General features: G+C 39.3%; 1 protein-coding gene across 24 annotated transcripts in view; it reads right to left on the bottom strand.

Annotated features, from left to right (window-relative positions):
* Window positions 1-25,695, bottom strand: part of si:ch211-285f17.1 (sickle tail protein) — a 175,262-nt gene that overhangs the window by 74,057 nt on the left and 75,510 nt on the right. For 23 of the 24 annotated variants that reach the window (XM_036125273.1, XM_036125264.1, XM_036125272.1 and 20 more), the window contains exon 2: window positions 502-788. In XM_036125273.1, coding sequence (XP_035981166.1) covers window positions 502-788 — 287 coding nt within the window. Of the gene's footprint in view, window positions 1-501; window positions 789-5,004; window positions 5,208-25,695 lie in introns of those variants that run through there. The other variant, XM_036125274.1, reaches the window with a different exon arrangement.

The following is a 25,695-nucleotide window of genomic DNA, read 5'->3' as shown; positions in this document are numbered from 1 at the left end:
CTTCTAAGCAGTGACAGAGGTCTGGACTGGAACAACTGTTAAAGGCTTAGACACTGGCCAAGTTTAACCTCCCAGCAGGATATGAGACAAACATATAGCCAGCGCTATGGCTTGGTTTAAAACACAAGTTAGATTGGCTCAGTAAAAGTCCAAACCCAAGTGCTTTCAGATGAACAAATTTAAGGCTTTTCACAGGGAATTATGGGCAAAAGTCTCTGTGGATCATTTTCCTGCCACTTGACAAATTATGCCCTACTTTGTGTTGGTCTATCAAATAAAAACCCAATAAATAATACGATGAAAAGTATAGTTCTTTACATGGCAAAATGCAAAACTGTTCAAGTGGTGTGAATACTTTTGCCAGGCACTTTAAATACCTACTATTATCTCCTTAAATTCTAAAACATTATTAAAAGGAAATAGTTTATATCAATTGCATAAATTAAGTCCATCTTCTCAGGCGCTACAAAGGACGTTAGTGGCCTTCTTGAACCCACTGACCTGCTCTCTCAGCCTCTCCTGATGGCCCATGATCGCCGAGGCATGGTGGGGGTATTTCTGCTTCAGGTGCTCCAGGAAGGCCTCCCTCTTCTTGTCCATATCTGGTGGCTGCATGGCCAGGATTTCTCTGGAGCTGCGGGCCCCTCCTAACGTGTGCCGTCGAGGGACAGTGCGGCTCCCTTTGGCATCCCCTCTTGTGGAAGCCGTCCCATTCGGAGACGCCTGCCTGCGGCTTATGTGCTCAGTGTCCTCTGGGGAGGTCACCTTCAGGTTGCTTTTGGTTTGTTCTGAGACAGCAGAGGGGGACACGGGGGGACAAGCCGTCAAAATTCATGTGTTTTAAGAAAACATCTGGCTTTCTTGAGCAAATCTTTGAAAGTGAAACTCATACATCAAGTACATTCATTAAGCAAAGATTAAAATACTTCAAACTTTTTTTTTAAATTCCCATTTTGATGATTATGGCTTCCGGATCATGAAAAACCTGGTAATTCAGTGTCTCAGAAAATGTGAATATTGTGAAAAAGTTGAATACTGGAAACTCACGGTGTCTCACCCTAATCAGCTAAACAACTCAAAATAAAGGTTTCTAAATGGTCTCTCAGTCTGGGTCAATAGGAGACACAAGCATGGGGAAGACTGCTGACTGGACAGATGTCCAGAAGACAGTCATTGGCACCCTTCACAAGGAGGGTGAGCCACAGACGGTCATTGCTGAAGAAGCTGGTTTTTCACTGTCTGCTGTATCAAAGCACAGTCATAGAAAGTTGAGAGGAAGGAAAAATTGAGCTAGGAAAAGGTGCATCAGAATGAGGTATAACCGCGGCTTTGTCAAGCAAAATCCATTCAAGAATTTGCCGGACCTCCAACAAGGGTTTCCTAAGACCCACTACGAACAGACAGATCCTTCCAGTGGACTACAAGCATCCTACCTGGGCTAAGGAGAGAAAGAACTGGATCGTTGTTCAGTGGTCCAAAGTTCTCTTATCAGATGAAAGCAGAGTTTTCATTTCATTTAGAGATCAGTGTCCCGGAGCTAGTGGAAACTTTGAGAGGCACATTATCCACGTTGCTTCGAAGCCCAGAGTGTCGATTCCCCAGTCAGGGATGATTTGGGGTGCCATGTACATTGATGGTGTTGGTCTGCTGGGTTCTCTGAACTCCAGAGTCCACCCAGCCATCCTCCACTTTATAACCTTCTGATAAAAATCTTCACGCTGATTCCATTTTCCAGCAGGACTTGGCGCCTGCCCACACTTCTAAAGCCCTTGAAGCAACATCTCTAGATGTCAGTAGCTAAAAATGTATAACGTAAAAACTGTCAATCATACAAATAACTTAAACATGTGAAAAAGAAGAGACTATTCTAGTCTTCTTCCTTCTCCAGTTATCTTATTTTCTATGTAGCTACAAATATCAAGAGTGGGTCTACAAGCCTGAGGGTTGTTGGGTGAGGCCCCCCTAGGGGTCGTGACCCCCACTTTAAAGGCTTCTGGTCAAGAAGAAGATGAGAGCAACCAGACCCAACAACGCAGATGACCTTAAGGCCCCCGCTCAACGCAACATCGGCTTCCTACACACCTCAGCAGAATCACAGGCTGATATTATCCATGGCACGAAATGAACGTACTTTTCAGAAGTCAGATATTTATTTTGTAAATATTATTTATAGATTTCATTTAATTGCATTATCTGAGACGCTGGGTTTTCATAACCTGTAAGCCATAATTATCATAATTACAAGAAAGTAAAGCCTGAAATATTTTACTCTATGTGTAATGAATCTATGTAATTTCTGTGCTTCACTTTCTAAAATAAGTGGCAAAACATATTTTCCCCAACATCCATTTTTTAGATTGTATTGTAGTTAGTCAAGACAATGAGGCATGAACTGACATTTTTTTTTTTCATTTAACATTTGTAAAGGCATTTAAAAATAGCACTTGATAAAAAATAACCACATTACATCTTCAAGTCTACTACATGTAGGATCATTGCCTCATTTTAACTTAACTGGCATCAATGTCCAATGTTACTTTTCTACAGGAGGGAGAAAAGATTTGCCATATTCTCATAAAAACACAATAAAAAGGACCTTTTAAACAACCGTTTATTTTCAGTCTGAAAATAAACAACTTGCAAGAAATGTTAAGGAAAATAATTCACATTTATAGTTTTACTGTTAAGTCTTTCATAGACATTGCAACTGATAACATTATTGTTACATTTAAATAAAAACAACAACATGATCACCCCAATCAACTACTTTAAGCATTTTGACCTGTTCCACTTTGCAAGCACACCCTCAGTTTGTAATGAATACTGACGGATGCAAGGCTTTAGCCCCCTGTTGAAAGCTAGACCCACGTCCAGTTTGCTCTCAAGTAAGAAACAAGAAAGCAAGAACAGAGTCAGCTAACGGAAAGATGGCAGAAAGAAGAGAGGGGTAGCATCAAAACTCTGCCGTGCTGGTATGAATTGACGCACGGTCGGTGCATCCCAGGGTTGACGACAGCTTTTACCAAAATTGCAAAGAGGCAAAAGGACCACAGCCCCGTGTGCCAGCGTTCTGCAGGCAAAAAACAGTTGAGTGCGTTTATTAAAACCACAAACACGGCTCAAAAACACGACGTGCAAGATTCGACTTGGTGGTTGTCTGCACCACTTCAGTGAACTAACTAACCTGTGCAGCCGCCTGAAATTTGAACACGCAGTGACCTGTAAGCGGCTGATGCAGAAAGAGACTGGAAACGAAACACGTGTGTAACATATCTCAGCAGCTTACTGCGCTAAACTGGGAGCAACTGTTTAATTGAAATAACTTTGTGTTACCTGTTGTTAGATAATTCTAATCCTTCCTATTTCTGTAATATTCCTGCTAACTTTGCCCATGATGACATCGCCCACTAGAGAGTGTATATTGTAATCTCAGCGAAACCATCTCAAATCAGCAACCTAATATTTCCCCTTTATTGCAAAGCTAAAGAAACCAGGGAGAAGAATTGAATGTGTCATTTCACTGTGATTTAATGTTTATGCTCTTCCTGTGAAACACTGTGACTTTTATTCACGAAACCTGCTGCAGAAAAGAAAGCAAAACGAATACACTGCAAAAACAGAACTTAAAATAAGTAAAATGTTCTTAAAATTAGTGTGTTTGTCCTTGATTTGAGCAGGTAAATAAGATGATTTGCCAATGGAATAAGATTTTTGCACTTAAAATAGGAACAATTCATCTCCATCATCTTATTTCAAGTGCAGGATGTCTAATTATCTTATTTTAGGGGTCAAAATACTCATTCCATTGGCAAATAATCTTACTTACCTGCTCAAATCAAGGACAAATACACTAACTTTAAGAACATTTTACTTATTTTTAGATCCGTTTTTGCAGTGTACAGAAGAAGCTGCAGGTTTCTGAACGGTGAAATTCAAAAACTGTCAGGTACAGAGTTGCTTCTGATAAACAGCTATGCAAGCACTTCCACGTCATTAGCCAAAGTAACGTTTCATTAGGTCTGTTTTTTTTTCTCGTTCAAATGGTTAATGGACTGCTTTATGTAGAACTTTTCAATTGCTTTTATACTAAAAGCCACATTCACACGCTAATTGGTGGATCTGGTGGTCATTGTCAGCTGGATTCAAACCAACTACCCAGCATCTGTCAGACTAATCTTTGTCTTTATTAGCCCTGAGCTGGTTGTAATTTGACTTTATTTTTCCTATATATTTAACTGGAACAATATTGTGATGCATGAGAGGAAAGCTGCCTCAGTACCTTGCAAAATATATGTCATAGGACTAAAAAAAAGCAATATGGTGAAATAATCTGCTTTCATGTTTTATATACAGGTGCAATATGTACCTTTTTAGAGGGGTAAAATAAAAGATCTCCTGCAGAGTTCAGCTCATCCCCAGCTGAATGAAGAATTTCCAGCGAGTTGCCACAGATTTTGCCTGTTAAAGCTTAAAAGCACACAGTGTACCACAAAGGCAGGGGAAGATTTGACTTTTTTTCTAGTCTTACCCTCTAAGACACTTTGGCACTGAGGGTAAAGTAACCTCGCTGTAGGTTTTGCAGCTGCAGTAACTACACACATCCTAATAACTAAAGTCCGCCGGAACTGAGGAAGCCTTTCAGATGAGACGTGAAATATCCTCAAGAAACAAGAAAAAAGTCCAGCGGGCTTTTATTTAAGCAGTTAGGGTTGTGATATCCTGGAAGACTGAGCATCTATACAGAGGTTTATACGTTTTGCTCTTATTTCTTGTTTTTTTTTTAACGAAAGCAAAAGTGAAAAGAATATTAAAAGTGTTGCGTCATTGACCCAAACGCCCCCGCCCTTCCCGAGTCGCAGCATGTCTCATGTACTCCAATACTATTTTTAACTCCCAAAACAGTTCCCCCACTGCTAACAAAATTACGCTCAGCAGAAAGAAAACACTCAAACGCTCTGGCGGTCGTGAATTAATTTGTGGGAGGCATATCAGAAAGTTCATTACCTTCCCTAAGTGAGCAATCTTTGGGTTCATCAGTAATTTCTTCTTCCATTGCTCTATGAAATCAAGCTTTTTTCAGTCAAAAAAAAAAAAGAAAAAAAAAAAAGAAGAAGTCCAAGCTGGGAGGACCAACTCGCTGCTTGCTTAGAGATTCCAAATGTAGCTCACGTAGAAAAAGAAAAGAGGGTCCTGAGATAGGCCCTGCCCCTCTGCCCCAGGATAGACTAGTGGGGATTTAGAAAGTCAACTGCATTCCAGGACACGGAGCGACCAGAACCTCGCCCCCCCCCCCCCCTCCCCAGGCTAAAGTCTCTGCTACGGCTCTGAAATGACACCACACCGAACGCAAAATGAAAAAAAAAATAGGCAGCTACAGCCCAGAAACTACCGTCTCCATAAAGCCAGAGCCTAACAGGTGTGAGACCGACTGAGACACATAAACCCACTCGCATTTACTCACAGTCTGTTCTTTATCAGGACTCTGTCTGCAGGCTGTCTCTCATTAAGTTTTCTGTCTAAACTCAGGGGGCCCACCAGATGCTAGAACACATCCGAATGTGTCATAACCTACTTCTTGAACACGTTGCAAATTGCTCTCGGCATATGCGGTGCTCTATTATTTAATCAATTTATCTGATCTACAGGACAGGACAAAAATACACCAGTCGCTGTTTTTTTTTAACCAGGATTCACTGTTACCTACAGTTTATTTGTCTTAATGGAGAAGGTCTGTATTTCTTGTGTGAATCGGTTTCTTTGCGGCTGCTGATGTAAAGTGACCCCGTCTGAACGCACCAAAAGAAGGGACAAAGTAGCGGACTTTTACCAAGAAAACGTGACAGGATCAATGAGTCAGTTCGTGGCCCGTGTAATCGAAACTGCTGGTGTGAATGAATGAAAAAGAAAAAAAAAAAAACAACCCCACAATGCAGCAGCTGACCTGTGATGTCTACCGCACGGAGACGAGCTCGCCTCTTTCATCCGCCCACACGCTCGGGCACTTACTCACAAATGGCTGAGAATTAGCAGGCCACAGGGGATGGCGTCACTTGTTGGCACCGTTGCAATGATGATGATTTACACTGTACTCCGTAATGTTCATTATTTGCAGATATCCCCCCTGGCAAATGTATTCCTTTATGCGAGCCCTGGAACTAGCCAGAATTCTTGGAGTCGAGCAATTTTCAGCTTGATCGGCCCTGGCTGGATGAGCAGCGGGTCAGGGAGTCGAACGTCTGATGTTTTTCCAAGCGGCGAATGCACCTAAGCTCCACCAGGTCAAGATAAGAGTGACGCTCCTCATTGTTGATGCTTCTACCGAGCAAAGAGGACTCAGATTTAGTTATTTTTACCTATCAGTAAAGCTTTTACAAGTAAGTCAGGAGGCGCACAAAGACAACCCGAGACATCTCTGCAGTTCATTCAGGCTGAAAGAGAGTGAGAGAGAGCAAGACTTAAAGCAGATAACAGAAAGGGTGAATTAGGTGGAGCAAAGTTACTTTTTTGAGCTTTCAACCACTGCCTGTCATGGAACCTGCTGGATTTTGGAAAATACTGTTTGTGTTTGTATTAGTAAGTTAACTGCTCTAATCACTAATGCAAGATACTAAACACATTTTTGAATGAGGACATTGTAATGATTTTGTTTAAATTAAAGTTAGCCATATTTTTTTTTAAAAAAAAGACTACTCCTTTACACACACACAGCTTGCCACTGCTTTTGATTTCAATAAATAATCACTTTTCACAGGCTAAAAGATACTTTGAAATCTATTTATCATTATATGATATGGCCTAAAGAAATAATCACTGGCTAAATTTTGAATCGTCAGATTAAAGCTTAAAAATATAAGCAGATTAGAAATGAACCTTAAAATTCTGACTGGTGCATCTCAGTCCCTCTCTCTTTGTGTAATACTTCCTCTAAGGAATCCTGGTGTCCTTCAGTCATTTTAAAATTGTTTTAATCACTAGGTCTCCAGGCGTTTTGAATGTCTTTCTACATTGTTCCTTGGACTTTGGCTGTTTTGTTTTCAGGCGAGTGTCTGACCAGTTTCAAAGGAATGCCTCTGCCACTTATTTCCCTGACCTCTGAATGATTTCAACATAACAAGGTTTCTCTGAGACAAACCGGTGTTAGAATACAATAATGTGGAATAAAAATGTCCTTTATAATCCCACAGGGGAAGTTCAGGGGTACCACCGGTGAAATCCAATTGAGCATGCGCTTACACACAAAGGTAAAAATACATATTAAAATGAAAATGAGAAGAGGAGACTGTACAGTGAGGGTTAATTTACAACAATTTACAACACAGGAAAATAATGCATTAAAAATAATATTAATAAACATTAAAGATCATTTTTGAAATATGTGTGGAATGTGTATATTAATGCATAAAAACACCAACAGCCTATTTACAACAGAGCACTTATCAAGTTTGTTGAGAGCAGTGATGGTTATAAAGTCTCAGTGCTGCTGGGAGGAAAGATGTATGATATTGCTCCTTTGTGCAACTAAGATGTAAGACCACTGAAGGTGATTTCCAATTCTCCAACAGCTTTCTGTATGCGGTGGGAAACACTGATGTTATTTTAGCCAGAGTCCTTCTGTCTCCCACCCCTGCACTGGGCCGAGGGGCCGTCCTCAGACAGAGCAGGTCTCACCGCTTTCTATCAGCTGTAGATAAGCTGAAATATTATTACAAAAAACTTAGCAAAGAACAAGTTTTACGCTGGAGCTTTAAGCCGCTATTTGCTCCCCTTTCTCTAGTTGAACCACGTTGGGACGCAAAGGGATTATGACCCATGACTAGGAATGTACAGTTACCAATAATTTTAACCTTTCAGTGAAAATGGAGTCATCCAAAACTAATTAATAAATAAACAGATGATCAACCGAAGGATGAAGATTCCCTCAAAGCACTGGAAAATTTGCTGACATAATTAGCAAAAAAAATAAGTGACACAGAGTCCAGAGAAAAACTTTTAAAAAACATTCTGAAAGTTGGAAGAAATTATTATCAAGAGCACTTAAAAAGATTACATAAAGCCTCGACCCTTAAACGATAAATTAAAGGAAATCAGTGTTTTGGGTATAGGCTTATACAGTACTTAAATAACTTAATTCACTTAAATATTGCTCTGGTTATGGGGGGTATCATGGTCTGCATGGTTTGCATGAAGCTGACTTAAAATATAACATTTTCGCAGTCTGTGAATCAGATATAAGGAGCCCTAGCAAACCAACGATATAAAAATACAATACTTAGTCACTGGGTGTTGCCAAAATTGGCCTTTAATATACTTTTGTCTGGATAAAATGAGTTGCTTTTACCTTCTAATTAACCAGGATTTAGCAAGGTTTTTAATGCTTTTTTTCTTCAGACTGGCAGTTTTCATAAACATTTTATAATTTCTGATGACTAAATCAAAGTAGAAAAAGTTTAACAGCCTATGTAATATATTTCTAATAAGAGGAGCACTGATTGAAATGTGCTTCAGAATTGTATATTGTCTTATTTGTCTCATGTAAAAAAAAATCCCCATTGGAATTAGTTTTTTGGCCACCCTAGCGATTTCAAAGATATATATATATATATATATATATATATATATATATATATATATATATATATATATATATATATATATATATATATATAGGATTTTTTTTAGTTTTCTAAGTTAACCCTGTAAAAAAACTGTTGATTCGGGAACATTGACAGCAGTGGCAGTGCTTTATGTGTCAAAATTCCTCAGTCCCAACAACGACACATACATCATCACAAACCAACAGGTCCGTCTTTCCAAAACCAAACCCGATAATCAAAGCAGCTCCCACAAACCAACAATTACAACCTTGGGTCCCAACAACCTGCGTGGCCGCGCTCTTTACTGTCAGCATTGCAGACCACTGAGACAAAAATGCATCCTCCTTTTAGAGCGTCACAAGAGACCTGGAAGTGAATTATGTCAAGCTGAAGTGGCTCAAGAATGCTGCCCGGCTGCCAGCGTTGAGTAAATGATGGCCCTCTAAATTGAAAGACGACATGGGGCCACTTGCTCATTGAACAGCAGGGCAGTTCTTCTGTGTGCAGTCACTTTCTGTCTGTCACTTATTTATGGAGGAATGCTCCAGTGTGCACACACCCACTCTCCACTGCTATTACTGTCCCATAACCATGCAGTTGGATACAAAGATCCGTTGTGTGCGATAAAAGCAGGGCTCACATGGCGAGACCCTGAAGCCATGAAAACAATAATGGTTCTCTGGAACAATTACAGCTTTTATTATGTGTAAGTAATCAGAAATGGGAGAACCTCACAAGGAGCTGTGACATAAACACAAAGCAACAGTAAAGCACAAAGATTCACATTATTCCATATTGATGTAGGTGCAGTCTCATAATTCAGTACAAAAATCAGCCAAGAAACGATTCCAGCACAAATCTGAGGAATAAAGGAGATTGTGGATATTTATTAAAATAATGATTTCAATAAATAATGTACACATAATCAAGGATCATGTTTAACATTGATTACACTATGGTGTATTTCCTAATTAGTATTAATATAAATTATTGCTATCACTATAGATACTTTTTTTGTTTGGATTTAACAATGTTATCAGAACATCTTTTTTCTCTCTTTCGTGCTTAGCCCTGTTATACTTCTTATTCTTTTAAGTTGTTTTGTGTGTTCATTGCCTCCTGTTTTTATCTTATATGTATAACACTTTGCAATGCCCTAATTATCTATGAAAACAGCTTTGTAAATAAAATCTAGTACAAGACATTAATGTTCAAAATCTCAAAGCTGCTGGAAGGTTTGATTACCATCTAAATTTTACGTGTTATCTTTATGAAATTAAATTTTGAATAATTTTATCTCACATTCATTTTAAGAAGGTGAAAAGCAAGCAGAGATTCCACCTTTGCAGAAGAATCACAGCACTGTACTGTGGTCCAGATCACATGTGTTTTGTCCTCCTTTCAAAGTTAGAGGATTTCTAGATATTTTAGATCCACAAAAAGAGCTGCAAAAAAGAAATAAATTATACAATGTTCAATTTCAGAACCCAAACTTAAATATTTAGTTATATATAAACTGTGAATAGATTTTCCCACTTTTATGCATTATTACGATCTCTAGGCATTTATTTTTGATTTTCTTTTACATGTTATTTTGATAAGATTCTTCCTTTAGTTATGCTCCTACACCTTTAATCCTTAGCTGTTTGTTTATATTTAGTTTATTCTTTTTTGGATTAGTTAGTTGATTTTGTTCTTAGTTCATTCAATGTTTTGGCTTTAGTTCTGTGTTTATTGCTCTCTTCTCCTCAGCTGATCCGTTCATTGGTCTTAGTTCCTCATTTCCTCCTGCTTCCTTTCCCCTGTTTCTGCCTCACTTTTCGCCACACCACCCTCTGTAGCTAAATTCCCTGGTTTTTGTTACTCATTGCCGGTTTCTTCTGCTGACATCGTGTTTCCCAAGCGTCGTTCCACTCTTGTCTGATTTCTTTGCCATAGCCTCATAGTTTGTTTCCCTGCCTTATTCCTAGTAAATTGTAAGTTTTCTTTATTGTGTTAAGCTTTTTGCCCTCATGAAATTCATATCCTCTCTTAATCCTTCTCTTCTTATGGCAGATCGAGACCACCAGGTCTTAAGTTCCTCATCCAAGCACACTGAAGCTTCCAGAAAGCACCAGAGCAATAAATTGTAGTGATGGCCTTTGAGAACTCCCTGATTACACATATAACATATGTGTTTCCAATGAGGCAGCTGCCTAAAACGATGCTGTTCAATCACATTTTTCAAACACTTCACACCTTAAAAATACACTTAAGGAAATGGCTTACTTGCGATCTAGTTATCGGTTTTCCTTTTTTAAGCAAAATTTATGAAACTAAATATTGCAGACATAACAACATTTCACGCTTTTATGATTAAGAAATATTTTACACCTAGTATTATATTTTAAAAACTGAATGGCTGCTTAAACAGTCCAGTAATTGTATGACTTATGCTCTTGATAAGGAAGCTATCCTATGAGTTAATAAATCAGTTCCATTTTTTCCATTTGCTAATACAAAAAAATGCTAAAATATTTTAAGTCAACATGTTGTAATGAAGGTGCTCACCGCAGCACTCACCGCTCTCCCAAGACAATAACTGAAGAACAATTGTTACTTTGACTGGAAGACACCAATAACACAGAAGAAAGTAGCTAGATTTTTCTGCTTGTCACTTTTTTGAAAAAAGAACGCAGCATCGGTCTGAATAGTCGCTAAATATAGCTTGCTGCTTTGTTGGACCAGCGGCTACTGACGTCGTCACGCTCTTGTGCGTGCAATGCTGTGTTCATGTTCGGCATGGAAAACCTCTCACTCTTCCACTCCATCAATGTCACAGGGATGCCTTTAGTTACTGAAACATAGTGCCGTTTGATTTTACGTAAATTGGTACCCGATAGTACCAGCGGGATTCGGTCGGTGCCAATAAAAGTACCGAATTCGGTACCCATCTCTACTTGTACTACATGAAGATACCATGCTACCTGCTTATAACCTATTAACATTACCTCACTGAACCATCCCTCAAAAAGGAGCAATAAGCGATTTTTCACCACTAGGCGGGGCTTGAGAACTGTCTGTAGACCAAAACCTCTCTCTTCCTCCGCTCCGGTTGTAAACTGGGACCTCTTTCCCCTCCCCTTCTCAGCGGTAGCCTCATATGCGCATATTTGCAGAGGATGAATAAGCAGCAAAACAGAATTACCTTTCAGAAGGACATGTCTAGGGAAGAAGTGCTCATTACTTTATAATGTTGTTTGCAAGAGAACGTTTTGATCAGCTGGGTGTGCTCTCCACCATTTTGTGCCATACTATGCTGACGGTGGCATTTTACGGGCAGAGAGGAGCTAAGCCCTGAGTGACAGCTGTTCACATGCATGTACACGCACGCAAGGCCAGCCCCGCCATGTAAACAACACACTGAGAACAACATAGAGAGGTGCACTGTGACGTCATACCGTAGTCCATCTGAAAATATACATTTCGTTTCTCACAAAAGCTGAGAAAATGTTTTATTTCTTTCTACCTAGAATAATGAAATTTTGCTTTTTGTTCCTTGAACTAAGATCACAGAAGCATCTACATTTTAAACCTAATCTCTGTGGGACACACTGTCGGTGCAGTTACATTTCAAGTTACGATACTGTGTGTACTGTATTAGTGTGCGTGTGCGTAATCAGATACACAAGCCTTTTCAGACTTTCTGGGCTTACATACCCGCATTAAAAGGAAGGCACTAGGCCAAAAGACGTGTTACAGACACATGGTGTGGTTTGTTTATTTGAGCGTCAGCACTTGGGAGAAATGAGTGAATTGTATACCAAAACGGCTCCAAAGGATTAGATGTGGAATAGATAAAGACAGAAAATAAGAGATACAGAGAGTGTTAAATGAGGCTATTGGCAGCAGCCATTGATTCTTTGCTTTACTGTCTCTTGGTGAAGCTCTTCCTGGGTGGTATAAATCTTTTAATGGAGTGCAAAGTTTGCATCCTTCCCACTCAACAGGCAATATCATTAAACACGAGCTATGTGCGCAGTCATACAGGGTTGTTTTACATTCCTTGTAAAAGTAAATATTGCAATAGACCCATGAAAGTGGCTCAGAAAAGTGAACCTGCAGTTGTCCACTTTATGTCAACATTTAATTTCCAGTTAACACGTAAAAAGGTGCTTGTTGGGTTAGAAACAAACAATTATTCACTTCTATACAGAAATCCCTTTTATTAGCTCTAGCTGTCACTTTATACATTTCGTATTAAATAATCCTGTGTATTCTTCAGAGATGGTATCAAGGCGTTGGTTGTTTGCACCTGTAATACTTTATCGGTTGATTTTGCTGTTCTTTCTATATCTCTCTTTCCAGGTGTAGAAGCAGACTCTGAGGATGTTATATTGCTCTATCCTTTTCCTCTCCTCTTTTTTATCACCTTTAGCATTTTTTTCTCATCTTGTTCTCTCCTTTTTTTCTCTCTTCTACCTTCCCGTTTCTGTATCCTTTGAACATGAAATTGTTTGAGAATAAAATTGAATAAAGCTTTATGGAGCACTATGTTGAAAGCAATAAGGCTTCACATGTGAAAGTAAAATCTCTTGGGCTCTTTTTGGGATTAAGACAGCAATTCTTACTGCTACACTGCCAGGGAGGACACGTAACAAAAAAGAAAAGAAAAAAATACAAACAATTAAGTAATGTCTACTGTAAAAAAAATATTTAACCCAACATACATCTTTTTTATGTGCTAGCTGGAACTGAAACATGAAGCGGAAAACTTCCCTGGTTCCCTTTGAGTGTGTTCCTGTGTCCCACCCCCCCACCCCATCCTCCCGCATTGTTCAGGCAAGATAAACAAGCAGAGAGGAGGAGAGGGATCAGCTGAGCAACTTTTACTTCAGATGTTTAGAGGCCAGCTCAGAGCTGCAATAATCAGAAAATATTATGAATGAAAGCTCCTCCCTGTCAACTGATGAATCATAAGTAGTGTTTCACCTGATGAGTTCCCTGTAAGACTAAACGTAGCTCCTTTAAGAATTATCTGCATTCCCCTCCCCACCAGGGGGTGCTGTTGACCCCCCCCCCCCCCCAACTCATGTTATGTAATATTGTGTTGATAAAACGTGTATCTCTCTGCCTGTATGAAAATAAAAAAATGTCCCACTCATTGGGCTAGAAACCAGATCTTCAGCATTTCTTCTGTCATTTATTAACTAAAAGTGCTGCTTATTGGACTGCTGTCTGTTGGTGTGTTTTCCGTGTTAGCTGTGACTGTGTACTTGTCTGCCAGTAATATCCAGCTAGTGTGTGTACTTCATTAACTCATAGGCCAGAGTAGGTGAAAGCCAATCCAGCCGTCGGCTCAGATGTCGGCCAGTTTCCCTTGACAACATTCGCTGGGGCAACAGCGGCGCTCTGAGGGAGGGGTAAGGGGACGCTACTGACAGCTGTGACCGGGAAGACGCCTGTGTCTCTGAAAAGCAACTGCAGAATCCAACTCGCTCTGGCTTGACCACTTTAACCCAGTGTGCACCGTCATCGCCAAAGGGAATTTAGTCTCTCCCTGGATAAAAGATAAGAAGCGCTCTGGGTACAGTTAATTTAATCACAACAGATAGCCAGTGTGACAAATGTGTTTCAAATGCATCCAAATGGGTCAAGGCAGGGTATCAACAAGTGGCTTTTTGGTCATTTGCAGAAAGTGTTGCCTGAACGGTAAAACAATAAAGAGTAAATCACACTCACAGTAGTGCACAAGATCATTTTGGAAGAAAAAAAATCTTAAGATAAATGGCTGACTGAGAAACTATTCTCAAGTCTGGAGCTTTTTCACATTTTATTATGCCATAGGTGATGGGGGTGGGGGGACCTCCCAGTGACCAGGTAATAATACACAGGCTGGTTGTCATTTTATGCCACAGGGAAACAGAGAGAGAGGGAGGTGGAAATCAAACACATTCACACTCGATGCTTGAGCAGTTTAGAGAAACAGTTTGCCTGACATGCATCATGCATTAAGATACGTCAGCAAGTTCGCCATATCAGCAGTGCCGAGTCTGCCTTACAAAACTATGGAACCAGATGCTAAAATGTGTAGATTTATAAATACAAATGACTGACTTTTACATTCACCATAATATTTTAAATGGACAGATGCTAATAAAAATATTCACAGGTACATTTGAAACAAGTCATTGCTGGTTTTGTGATAACGTTTAAACATATTCCAATTTTTGTATTGCTTTGATTAAGTTTGCATCACTTGTACCATCTTAAATCATGATATTTTTACAATACTTATTCTTCAACAGATCAGAAATCAACTTTCAGCAGTGTTTAAATAGTTTAATTTGATACTCTTTAAACAATAATGGAGCTATTTGTCATTCACAAAACCAGCAGGGACTTAGTGCTCATGGCAGGTTAAAGCGACCGGCCAGAACATGATACATTTCAGGCAAATTGTTTCTCTATACTGCTTAAGTATCGAGTGTGAATATATTTGTTTTCTATCTCCCTCTCTCTCTCTGTTTCCCTGAGTGATAAAATGACAACCAGCCCTTATATTATTACCTGCTCACTGACGCCAGCTGGGGAACCTGAAAAAGCGGAGGCCATGCTGGGTTTAGGGCTGTGGTCAGATGCTTCCGCTGCATTTTGGCAGTTCTTGCGTTTTACTTTGAGACGATGGGAAATAACCGACACAGACTGAAAAAAGCTATGCAGATTCGTCAGTATCGTCATTTTTCCACTGGGGTTTGTGTCGTGTGTTGACTTAACCAGCTTAGATCAGTGAAGCATGTTGTTTTCCAAAACCAATCACATAAACATAGAATATCTTTGAAGTTTTAAAGACATTCCTAGTTCCCACAGTTTCTGAATCCAACAGCTGGCCATAGTTGAGCCCGTGTTGAGCATGACTCCACACCTCTGTTATCCGAGGCCCCTACGCCAAAAGTTTGAAACAGAAAATAATACCTGAAACTGTAAAAAAAAAATTGAATCATAGAAATAGTTTTGAGCTTTTTTTCAGTTTCAATTTGTTTCTTTTTCAAACAAACAGTATAATCTCAATTTAGCTCCATTTATACCATCTATATCCACTTTAATTCAGGTAATGTGTTCTGCTTCTCTCATACTCCATAAATAACCTGCAGTGTATAGCCATATGGACACCACTCATGACGAACAACCAACATTGTGTGGACATGTCCTCAAAATGCAAAATGGACAAAAACGTTGGCTAGGTTCAAGTCCAAGGTCTGAATTGGGTTTAGGTTAGGGTTGGGTATGTACTAGTAATGAGTTAGGCAACAGAAAGGAATGGAAAATGATTGGAAGTCAGTGCAAAGTCCTCACAATGACAGTAAGACCAACTTGTCTTTTCATTATTAGAGAAAAGAAAATTGTTATCCAATCATTTTTAAGTGCTTTAAAAACCCAAGTAAATAGAAAGACTTGTATTATGAAGGGGAATTTGTGACAATCTTTGAAAACAAAGAAGCTGTAGTGCTTCTGGGATTGTTTCATCGTGAAGTTATTAGGCAAAGCCACAGGGAGCAGAGGTGGACGCAGAGGGGGATGGACAGTCAGACACATAAGTGGGGAAGTTTAATGAACTTGGGTTTGTTAATGTTAAGGGGAAAAAAAACTCTTTCATTTAGACATAGTAAATGATCAGATAAGTAATGACAGCAGTGTTGCTGTTGTGTTGAACTGTGTTCAGGTAGTTATGAGTTGTGAAAAAAAACAACATTGTTTATTCTGGGAGAAAGACTCATAACTTGTGTTGAGAGACACCACCATAAATCAAGTTTCTGAGGAATTTAATTGTTTATTTAGTGGGGCAATTCGTGAAAATGTTTCTTCTGCTTGTAAACTTTATAGCCTCATATTGTTGTCGCAGAGATTAGATCATTGACATTTAGTTAATGACCACAGAAATCTATGAGTACAAGCCACACTCAAATTGAAACCATCTTTATCATGGTTCTCAACAGTCCTTTTAAAACTACACCCATGTTTGAAAGACTTTAACACTTACTAGTCATTATTGGTCCAGCAGGTTGGAGACATTAAAAACATTATATATTGGATATAGGACCGATAAGGGACACTTCTGTAATATTTAATATTACTATTAATATGATTATAAAATCAATTTGGTTGTGCCATGACAATTATTCAGTAACTGTACATGGCTCTGATAAGGTTCCAAATATTGATTTTACAACATCTCACTGTGCCTTTGGCATCCTACCAAAACAAATAAAAAAATAAAGATGATGAGAAATCTGTTTGTCTCCCCCAACAATAACAAGGAATTTCTGCTCTTGGTTACGACTACAAATTCCAATGCATTTTCTGTCAATTTTATGTGAAATTAGGAATAGACAGTATGGCCTAAACTTATATCATAATATATTTCTTAATTTCGATCGATACAATATAATAAAGATATCAATTTTAAACAAAATAAAAACATCAGAAAGACTGCCAAGAATACCCACAACAGATGCCTGTACAAACTTATGACAATTGTTTTGCCAAGTTTATAAAACTTGGCAAATATTTGCTTTAAAAAACTGAACGCATAAAAATACATAAAACCCAGAATGTCAGTCAGTGACAAATGCTGTAATCATAGACTGTAATGTATGTTTGAATATCAGAAATGTCATATCACCTTTATTGAATAAAGTTATAACGCAATATATTGATATTGAATTATTATCCACCCGTATGTGAAAGTCTGACATACAAGAGTACATGATTGTGAAGAGTAACAAAAACAATCCATGGTTTTCTTCTACTCGATGAGAGCTATTTGAACTTTTAGGCCAACTCGAGTAAATCGAATCAAACTACGACAATTACCCTGAACACACCGTCCCCTCATGGTTGTGGCAGCATCATGATATGGTGCAATCAGGTGCTGGCATCTTCTGCACCGAAATCAGCTGATATTTATGAAAATAGTATATTTTCAATCTATTGGCAAAAGGCACAATACATATTAATGAACACAATATAAATATGCGAGATAATAGCGAAGAACTTGTTTCCATCTCCAGTCCCTCAGCAAGCAAAGCCAGCCACACTAAGCAAACCAGTAGAGGGTTTAGATCAAAATTATTGTATGTGCCAGAACGGCCCGATCAAAGCTCAGGCTTAAATACAATAGAAAATCTGAATTTCTGAGCTATTTTGCGAAGAAGAATGTGCAAACATTTTTGTCTTTAGTCTTTTTGTGCAAATCTGAGAGAAACATAACAGGAAGATTTTGCAGCTGTAATTGCAGCAAAAGCTGAGTATTGACTCAGTACTGACTAATGGCAGCAGAATACCAATGCATGCTATAGTTTTCAGATTTGGGTTTGCAAAAAAAAAAACTTAAAAACCATGTATAATTTTTCCCTCCACTTCACTGCTTTGTATTAGGATATCAGAAAACATCAATAAAATACACTGAAGTTTTACGTAACATTCCGCAATGTGTGTGAAGATTGAGGGTCTTGAAATGTTTTGCATGACACCGTATGGCTAAACTGAATGTAGACACATTCGGCGCATATAAACACTAAATCTTTATGAGATTGTTTTACAGATATAGCTGCATCTAAAGAAATGCAATCTTTGAAGCTCTTTCATTTTGGAGATTTTGTCGGAATTCCAAGGAAAGCTACCAGATCTTGGGAGCTCTGGAGCGGTCGCGATAGTTTCACCTTCCATATGTGCCACTGAAAAACTGCAAGATAACAGCGTGCAGATTACTTAGAAAGGCAGCAGCATCTGCATGAAGTGATTAAAAGGTAAAAATTCAGGCTTTTCTGTTTGTGTGCTCGTGTATGTGCCGATAACATATCTCATGTCGGTTTTGGCAAGTTTCTAAATCAACTGACAAGCTAGACATAAACAAACAAGAAAGCACTAAGTATACAGAAAGGATTTGGATGATTCCCAGAAGCAGATGGTTTTCAGGCAATTCACTGAAAAGTTATGTTTTTCAGCAAGTTGACTTGCGCATTCCTCCTGCACAAGCCCTCCGTTTAAATATCTCTTTTAATATGCCAGCTTTCACACACGTTTGTTAAAAAGTGATTGCGCTGCAATTGACTCTCTCCCTCCCAGTGATAAGCAGCTTAAGACCCAGACTTTGCAGCCAGTCAATCATGTGTCGCTCACTTTCCCCCGCTGCACTTCATATCTCGTCCTCTCCGTTCTACTCTGCATGCAAGCCGCGAGTTATCGGCTAGGGGGGGGTTATTACCAACTGACAAGTCGAGTATTCAAAAGCAGCAATTCAGCATTTGTTCAACCAGCAGGTTCACGGCGTGGCATTCTGTTTTAAACCGCACTGAACCCGGCGAGCTCAGAACTCCTTTATTATTCACCAACGTGATAAATCTGTGTGTTTTGGGTGGAGCAGATGAAGCTGAAGAGGCTGCACGAGGCCCTGCTTGAGTGCTGCTGGAGCTGATAAGTGTTGCAGGTGGTGGGAGATGAAATAGGGCCCCCGTGAAGGGGGGGGGGGGGGGGGATCCCCTCCAGAGAACACTGGTACCTCTGTCCCAGTCTCTATCTCTGAAATCCTCTGTGTGCGCTGCTCATCTGCTGTGTGCTTCTGACTGTGCACTCCTGCATTAATGTATATGTGCAGTACCAATGAGCTGGGGTGGATCGTATCCAAGCGTAGAAGTCCGAGGCGCAGATAGGGGGCCCGACTGCAAGGTTTTTGAACTTGGACTAGTGTGGCTGGATCTACTCAGAAGGACTGGGAGAGTGCCCCCACGTATATGAGTGCATGGACTGCAATGTAGCGGGGTATATGTTTACCATACACAGTAGACGCTGGAAGCATTGACTTCCTAGTGGGATCTTAAGAATGCAGGTGATCGATTTTAAGGGGAAATAAGGACAGAAACAGAGGATTTATTGTTGTACAGATGTGGAAAGCAAGAAATGTTACAGCTTTCCCATGGCAGAGGCTGACAAAGAGAGACTTTCTGCAAACTTTAATAGTTTTACCATATTAGGGCCACAATACAAAGGCTACATCAGGTCATGGGAATGTGGATGAGAGAAGAAAGGCACAATGTGACTGATTTTATTATACAAAATCTCACTCGAAATTGCTTCCAGATCTTCCTACACTCTGCGAATTTGTACCTTTAACCTAATTTGACTCTGTATTAAATTACTCAGCTCACCCAACGGCCAGATAAAATGTAAGTTCTCATACGTGGCGACAGGCTGAGTAAGTTCATTATAACGGCAAGGCTTCAAATTATTTCGTTTTAAAGCTGCCCCAATAGGAAAATTACTGTGAAAGTCGGACAAAATTGGGGTGAAAACAAATGATATATTCTACAATATAAAAGGTATAAAACCATGGACCTCCTTATCAAAAACTAACAGAAATCATAATAGGTCGGGTTCCACATTTAAATTATGAAATGGTGCCCATTGTGCCCCTCACCCCCTCCTCCTCTACTAGCTTTGCCAGCTTGGCAACTTTATCGCTCTGCTTAGCGCTTTGACGCTAAATATTTACTTATATCTATTTATTTATTGCTCATTACAGTTTTCAAAACAGCTAATAACTAAATAAAGAATAATAATAATAATAAAGAGACCGATTAGAGATGCATAGTAATAGGTGCCTCCATCCATTTGCATGGGAGGCCCCAACTATCTACTTTTCTTTGCTATAGAAGTTTGAGTCTGATTTGCAAGCATGCATAATTTTTATTCTTCTCAACAGGCAGAAGGTACTATCGTAGGCCCCTCTCCTGGTCCAAAGGACTCACAGGTGGCCCAGTCCTCGCACAGCAATCCCTCCTGGAATCAGAGAAATGTTCACTCATCTAGGTCTGGTTGCAAATTAATTGCTCATTCCACAGTTTTCTATTGATTGTTATAAAGTATAACCTTGCCTGCAAGATGAATTCTCCCGGCATTTGTGCGTTCACGAATACACAAGAATCCATCGTTTACTGCTTCGGCTTCATCTGTTTATGTCCGAACCAAAATTGCTTTGGGCCAATCACGTTGCAGTATTGTGGTTTAAGGCGGGACATACCCGTGTGACAGAAGCAAGAGCGGCTGAGTGCACAGTCGAACCAACATAAGCATGGCAGCGCAGAAGGAAAATAGCGTAGCTGCTATCACATCCATTTTGTAAGAATCCATGATTTCTTATATGAAAGAACAACAGCAAGCAGTGCCTTGACTAGCATACCTTGTTGTGGTTTCTCATGAAGTCTGCTGCATACATTTTGATTTGATACCACGATTGGCTAAAACCAGCCTTTGGTAGGCGGTCCCTAAGTGCCATTTTGCCCAAGCAGTTTGGCTAAACATCCCTCCTTTCCCCAAACGGGTTCGATGGGAGCAGACCCAGATTGATAATGTGCAGAAGGGAGAGTGCTACACATTATCAATCTGGCCAACCAGGTTAAAGAAAGTTTAGTAGTTCTAAGAATATTTACAATGTTTTATACTCCCTTTTTCCCCTCCAAAAATGTTACACCAGTCTCCCACAGCACCCATTACAACAATAAGCACATGTCCAATTAAGCACTTTAGGTGATAACGTCATTTAATAATGTATTGCATGCTATCTTTGGACGGTTCTAAAAAGGCATTGCTGGTATTTCCAGTGCAGACTGTGGACTTTTAATGACAGGCAGAAAGCTGTTCCGTTATGAGTTATTGAATTAAATTAATTCAACACTTTTCCTTTAGAGTTATATTTAGACATCCTGCTCAAACTTTCAGGTTGGCTGCTGATGCATTCTGCCCTGTGACAGCGGCAATAGCGAGATGTGATAAAATCGCTTTAATCAGAAACGTAAAAAAACAACCTAAGGAGAGCGGCAGACGAGAAAAAGGCAGCAGGGGGAAAATTCATTTTCAAAGAAAAACCAACTGTTTCATCTGAGCAGCTGGCCAGACCGTACTGACTCCGCAGGTCTCCTGATTGGCTATTGATGACATCATCGCCCCAGATCCAAGCCTCCTTTCCAGCCCGGCGATGTAATCAGTGCCGAAACATCTCAGTGAGGTAATGCAGGGAGGGCCGTCATAAACTAAACGCTCAAGCACCCTCCTTTCTTTTTTTCTCTTCCACCGCCTAACTCTCATTTCCTCACATAATTCCTCCATCTTTTCAGTGCACCCTCCCAGCTCATCAGCTGGATTCAGATAAAATCTTTCCCCGTCTTTTTATTAGCACTCAAACACAATGGTCCAAGACCGAATGAGAAGCTTCTGAAACAATTATCAAGACTTGACAATTTGCGATTTTTTTAATGCATGCCAATGTCCTGCGGCTCTAATTAAAATAGAAAACTGAGACTGCGCCTTTTCTTCCCCACAGAGATGCAAACCCAGGTGGGCATTACATAATTAAGCACTACACCGCTTTGGACAGAGTGCAAAAGATTATTTTTAGCACTTAAGTATATTACCCTGGGTGTAATACCCAAACTTTCATAAAGGCTAAGTTACCAAAAGTGACACTTTAAGCAGAACCAAATGTGTAATCTGAGTTTTATGTCATCTCGTTCCTATATAATTTATTCCGACTATTTCATCCCTTTTTGGCAAAACCTACACATGTGGGGTTTTTTTTAATCACAGTTAGTTGGTGTGTGTGCTTTTCATGTGTCCTTGGCAAACATCCAGCGCTCAAGCGGATTAGCGAGGGTACTCTGCCCTGATCAAAGCACCACAGAATCCAGCTTACTGGGACAAACTGTGCAACAAATAACCCACGCAGGAGCGAAAGCGTGCGGACCAGACGCTGATAGTTCGCCAACTTTGAAGAAGAATTCGCTCTTGAAAGGCAACAGTTGGAGGTGTTTGTAGATCTTCCTCGCTACCTGAAGGGATCCTAGTCATAGCGAAACAAAAAGAGAGATGGAAGTCGGGGGCAGAGACACTCAGACTAAGTGCTGTCATCGAGTGTGAAGCATGCAGCTGTCAGCTGCTCCATAGAAACTGTTGATGGAGACATATTCTGCTCGATGTTTCAAACGGTGACATGATTTCCGCCGCTCCTAATGAAATATGTGTGACATAGCTTGGTTAAAATACTACAGGATTACAGTACCAAAGCCTTCTTTTACAGCATGTCCTCATATGTTCTGCAGCTGATTTTAGGTGGGACCGTGAGAGATTTAACCCAACTTTTATCTCTTTTCTAACAGAGCAAGCAAACCCTCAACATCAGACCAGCTATCAGAACTTTTGTTTAACTTTTATAAAACTATTCATGGTTGTTATAGTGGATCTTTTGGAAGCAACAACTCATGTGTTGAACTGGCCAAGGTTATTCAAAATAGCTTGAAGACACAAGCACCCAATGCAATGAGCTGATTATTATAAGTCACATTTATGCCTGCCTTTTTTGTGTTTTCTTCAAGTTGCCTTAAGCCTTAACAATGATTAACCTTGAAAACGGGTTGTATCTTTGACTTAAATGTTGGGCTCTGACCTGTTTGCTTCGAAGTGTAAGCTTTTCTTACTGTTGGCATGACATGACAACAGTGAAAGAAATCTTACATTTCTTTGTTGAACCAAAAAAAAAAAAAAAAAAGAAGCAGACTATTTTTAGACGGTGTAATTGAAAAGAAAAAATTCTGGAGACAAAACACTATTTATCTCTCCTTAACCAGACAGAAAAGACTGTGTGGAGACCTTGTGACATAGCTTTTCCACCAAAACTAGAACCACTGACTGGAAGAGACAGCGATACTATGGAGCTTAAAGGAAGTTTTTCTATTTGTCAAGGATGCTTGACCTCCTCATAATTCTTCTAAATACAATGACAATGATGTTTTTCCATATAAATTACATCCGGACTGAATAAAGTCGTCCTCCGTTCAAATGGATTGTTTTTCTTTGGTTTGTATTTTACAAAAAAAAAAATGTAAGAAAATTACATACATAAAAAAAATGCAAAAACAAGTTTAAAATTGGCAGAGGTGGAAAGAGTACCAGAATAATGTGTTTAGGTAAAGGTACAGTTACTTAATACAAGGTAAGGTTAATGGTGTAAAATAATCAAGTAAAAGTACCTAATTAAATTTATACTTTAAGTAAAAGTTACTTAGTTACTTTTTTATGAGCAGTGGAAAGTCCCTCTTATGTATTTCACAAAGGAAAAGAGGAGATATTTATCTCAAACTTACTTAAAGAAGCTTTTTAAACCGTTATAAACTTCAGCTATAGTTGATGTGTCTTTGCTAACGCCTCTAATGTCGAACGCTGTGCCTCCATGTTGGGATCTGATAACCCTGACCTCAAACCCAGCTGAGGAATCACTGACTGTGTGTCTGGATGTGATTTCAAATGTAACTTAGTAAAATACTTAAATCAAATTGTACTCAAGTACAGGTAAAGGTTTGTGTTTTGTAAACTACTTGAAAATGTACAAAGTACACACCAATAGTACTTAATTATAGTAATGCGGGTAAATGTGACTAGTTAATTTCCATCCCTGAAGATTGGAAGACTGCTGTACTAGAATGTTAAAAAAACACATTCCATTATAGAATCTTTAGTACATTTTACCTAATAAAAACTTAAAACAAATGGCAAAATGAATAAACCATGCCTGCTGCAATTTCTCTTCCCTATGCACATAAAGTAATTTAAAGAACCTTAACTCCTTGGCTACATTGTGGGTATTAGTCGACTCTTAGGAGGAGTTCACTAACATAAAGTCATGCATAATAGATGCCCAGTCTGCTAATTCAAATGAAGATAGTGACTGTAATTAAGTAATTCTCCAGCTCCAGAGAGGCTCGTCCATCAAAATGTGTTAGCTGAGCCTTTGGAGACCAAATGTGTTGTGTCTGGTAATAAAAACTCCCAGCATGGCTTGCTTCAGTCAAGGACAGCACAACGCTAGGGGACGTCGGGCAGTTTTCAAAGCAATACAAACTGACGTTATAAAATGCAAACAAGGCATTTGGAGCCATTTCCCACTTTATGCCCGCTGAAAGGAAAGTTGAAAAACTGGCAGTCCATTGGTTGGAGAGCACGCAACACGCATTTATCCACAAGGAGAAAGTTGATACCGCACCCGAGTCCTTCCCTCAGCTTCATTATGCACCCAGTGAGACAGTTATTTTGTGAGCTCTGTGTGGCTAACCACAGTCATTGACTATCTGATGGGTTTAGCATGTGCCCACCAGCACATTGGCCCCAGTGGTCTCAGATCTTGGAAAGCTGAATGAAGCGGGGCATTGTTGTAGCGCTGCTAGGAAGGATACGCTCTCCTGTGAAAGGAAAAGCTTACAGGAAGGAAATGGTAATATAAAGTGCTAAGAAAAGGTGGTATGCGGCACAGCCAAGGAAACCACATGAGGTTATGTGAAGGTGTGCTAAGTGGCTGTTTCCACTTGATGTTTTGGTAAGGAAAGATCCAGAAGAGCAATTAAATGTTTCATCCAAAGCTTTAAAGGAAACGTCAATGACGCAGCCCTACCACATATTAACATGATCAGTAAAAGGAAGAAAAATCCAGTTCAGAAATACAATTGAGAACCAGTTTTGGCAAATGGAATATGTGTTTTTTATGGCCCCTTTTTAGTGATTTTTAGCGATATAGATTGCAAAAAATCCTACAAACTGTTTGTACCGTTGTGTATCACAAGAAGTCAAACATTCTGGTCCATCAGATTTTTAGAGTAGAGAAGCAGCTGTCCAGGCTTGTTTGCTTGTTTGCTTAGGTGAGACCAGAAAGACTGTAAAAAAATAAAAAAGCTATAGCAATTTGTCTTAGCCCTTCTACATATAACCAGCTAATCTAATTTAATATCATTTAAAACTGTGATACAGGTGAGCCCAAAATTATTCGTGTCACTGTCAGATTTGGATTTAAAACAGTTTTCATTTCAACCAGGGAGCTTGTTTCTGAAAGGAGATGCGACTAAAATCTCTTAAAAGATAACAATGTAAAAGGAGTATCGATTTTGGAATAAAAAAAAAATTCAGCTGTTTTTATCTACATTTAAAGAAATTGCTTGCCAAAATAATTATTTTATGCCTTTTACAATAATTATTGTTAAATAATTGTTTTTAGCATAAACCCTTTTTTAAATTGCTGGCTAGC

The sequence above is a fragment of the Fundulus heteroclitus genome, chromosome 21, assembly GCF_011125445.2.
Source record: "Fundulus heteroclitus isolate FHET01 chromosome 21, MU-UCD_Fhet_4.1, whole genome shotgun sequence".
Taxonomy (NCBI): Eukaryota; Metazoa; Chordata; class Actinopteri; order Cyprinodontiformes; family Fundulidae; genus Fundulus; species Fundulus heteroclitus.
Note: the sequence above shows the minus strand (reverse complement) of the source record. Positions and strands in the feature narration are given on the sequence as shown.